Raw genomic sequence first — 2,962 nt, forward strand, 5'->3', positions numbered from 1 at the left:
TTTTTTTGAGACAGCGTTTTGCTCTTGTTGCCCAGGCTGGAGTATAATGGTGCAATCTCAGCTCAACCACAACCTCCACCTCCCAAGTTCAAGCGATTCTCCTGCCTCAGCCTCCTACGTAACTGAGATTATAGGCATGTGTCATCACGCCTGGCTAATTTTATATTTTTAGTAGAGATGAGGTCTTTTCATGTTAGTCAGGCTGGTCTCAAACTTCCAACCTCAGGTGATCCACCCACCTCAGTCTCCCACAGTGCAGGGATTACAGGTATAAGCCACCATGCCCCAGCCTAGTTTAACTCTTTCATGCAATAGAAATTGAGTTATCTACAGCATACATAGAATGAAATGTGGTATTGATACCTAAAACTAACAGCTAAGCTAAAAGCTAAAAAACTCATGTAAGACATATTATACATATTCATGTTTCCATAGCCAAAATTTGGCTTATATTTCCAACCTATGTAATTAAAATCAGAAGAAAATTATTATTCATGTTACAACAAAGATCAAATTCTTCTGCTTTATGTCAGTTGTTAAAATTACCTACAACCCCATGTCAGGGACCTTTTCTTTTATTTTGAGACAGAGTTTTGCTCTTATTGCCCAGGATGGAGTGCAATGGTGCAATCTCCACTCACCATAATCTCCACCTCCCAGGTTCAAGCAATTATCCTGCCTCAGCCTCCCGAGCAGCTGGAATTACAGGCATGCACCACTATGCCCAGCTAATTTTGTATTTTTAGTAGAGACGGGGTTTCTCCATGTTGGTGAGGCTGTTCTCGAACTCCTGACCTCAGAGGATATGATAGCCTCAGCCTCCCAAAGTGCTGAGATTACAGGTTAGCCACTGTGCTCAGCCACACCATTTATTATATTTTATTTCCCATAGACCCTAAGGAAGATAAAGTATCAAATAACTACTTGCTAATTACAACTAATGGCTAATTTGAAGCTACAAAATTAATAAAAGACACATGTATCAAGCTAAGAAAATCACCACTAAGTCATGAACAGACATCATTAAGATAATAAAAATGTAGGCTGGGCACAGTGGCTCATGCCTGTAATCCTGGCACTTTTGGAGACTGAGGCAGGCAGATCACATGAGATCAGGAGTTCGAGACCAGCCTGGGCAACATGGTGAAACCCCGGCTCTACTAAACATACAAAATTAGCCAGGCATAGTGGCACATGCTTGTGATCCCAGCTACTCAGGAGGCTGAGGCAAGGGAATTGCCTGAACCAAGGAGGGAGAAGTTGCAGTGAGCCAAGATCATACCACTGCACTCCAGCTTGGGCGACAAGAGCGAAATTTCGTCTCAAAAAAAAAAAGTGGCTGGGCAAGCTGGCTGACACATGTAATCCCAGGACTTTGGGAGGCCAAGGCAGGTGGATCACAAGGTCAAGAGATCAAGACCATCCAGGCCAACATGGTGAAACCCCCTCTCTACTAAAAATATAAAAATTAGCTGGGCATGGTGGCGTGCACCTGTAATCCCAGCTATTCGGGAGACTGAGGCAGGAGAATCGCTTGAACCCGGGTGGTGGAGGTTGCATTTTATTATAATGCAGCATAACCATAATTGAATAGTTTCAGGATTCTATTACTTGTAAAATATTATCTTACATTTTTGCACTTAAGAATATGTTTCTAGGCCGGGCGTGGTGGCTCATGCCTGTAATCCCAGCACTTTGGGAGGCTGAGGCAGGTGGATCACGAGGTTAAGAGATCAAGACCATCCTGGCCAACACAGTGAAACCCCGTCTCTACTAAAAATACAAAAAATAGCCGGGCATGGTGGCACGTGCCTGTGGTCCCAGCTACTCAGGAGGCTGAGGCAGAAGAATCATTTGAACCCAGGAGGCGGAGGTTGCAGTGAGCCGAGATTGCGCCACTGCACTCCAGCCTGGCGACAGAGCAAGACTCAGTCTCAAAAAACATAAATATGTTTCTAGACAATCTTTAGCCAAAAAAATACTTTTAAAAAGAGAATTGACTTACCCATATGCTCTGTTGTCTGGCAGACTGCTATGGGCTCTTACTCCTGGGGGTATGACTCGGACTTCATTGATGTAAACCACACATGGAAAACGAACCACATCTATATGAGAACTTTGCTGTAACAACAACAAAAAAAAGGCCAGGGGAGTGCTTCGGAACATTCTATAAAATAGTTTCTCTATTCAAATTTTATTCATTCACAATGTCACATATAACCTTAACATTCCATATCACTAAATATATATTATTTACAATGTTGCATAAATAGATGATGAACATACCAAGCACCTGGCTGTTTCCCGATTTATGTAACATTTTCTGCCATGCATTACCTCTGCCTGCTGATGTTTTGCTTAGACTATACAGACGTAGAGTCCCTTATCTGAAACCTGTGGAGCCAAATACCTTTCAGAATCCTGACTTTTTGATTTCTAGAGAGATAATATAATCCAAATATTGTATATTACTTTAGACCCTCCCAGGGGCTTCTGCGGCAGCACCCTGTAATCAAACCATTAATATTTCTACAGCCACACATCAACATTCACACTAAATAAAGATTATAACAAGTACCATATCAGTTGAGATTAGAGTGCATGGATTAGAATGAATTCAGGGCATAGTTTTTTATTTTTTGGTGGTTTTTTTTTTTTCCATTTTTGAGTTTCTGAACTAAGAGACTGCAAATCTGTACTTAGATCAGCTTACTTTATAAACTTACATATCAATTAATATCAAGGGATCAGGGAAAGCATTTAGGTACTTAACAGTTGAGATAAACCTGTTCTAAAAAATTTTTATTTTAAAATCACAAACTAAGAGTTTATTAAAAAAAAAAAAAAACCCAGGCCGGGCACGGTGGCTCACGCCTGTAATCCCAGCACTTTGGGAGGCCGAGGCGGGTGGATCACGAGGTCAAGAGATCGAGACCATCCTGGTCAACATGGTGAAACCCCG

General features: G+C 41.7%; 1 protein-coding gene across 1 annotated transcript in view; it reads right to left on the minus strand.

Moving 5' to 3' along the window:
* VIRMA (vir like m6A methyltransferase associated) overlaps nt 1-2,962 on the minus strand; it is a 68,006-nt gene that overhangs the window by 56,946 nt on the left and 8,098 nt on the right. Inside the window, 1 exon segment of the mRNA XM_017538119.2 lies at nt 2,006-2,121. Coding sequence (XP_017393608.1) covers nt 2,006-2,121 — 116 coding nt within the window.

This window comes from Cebus imitator, unplaced genomic scaffold, assembly GCF_001604975.1.
Source record: "Cebus imitator isolate Cc_AM_T3 unplaced genomic scaffold, Cebus_imitator-1.0 Scaffold109, whole genome shotgun sequence".
NCBI lineage: Eukaryota > Metazoa > Chordata > Mammalia > Primates > Cebidae > Cebus > Cebus imitator.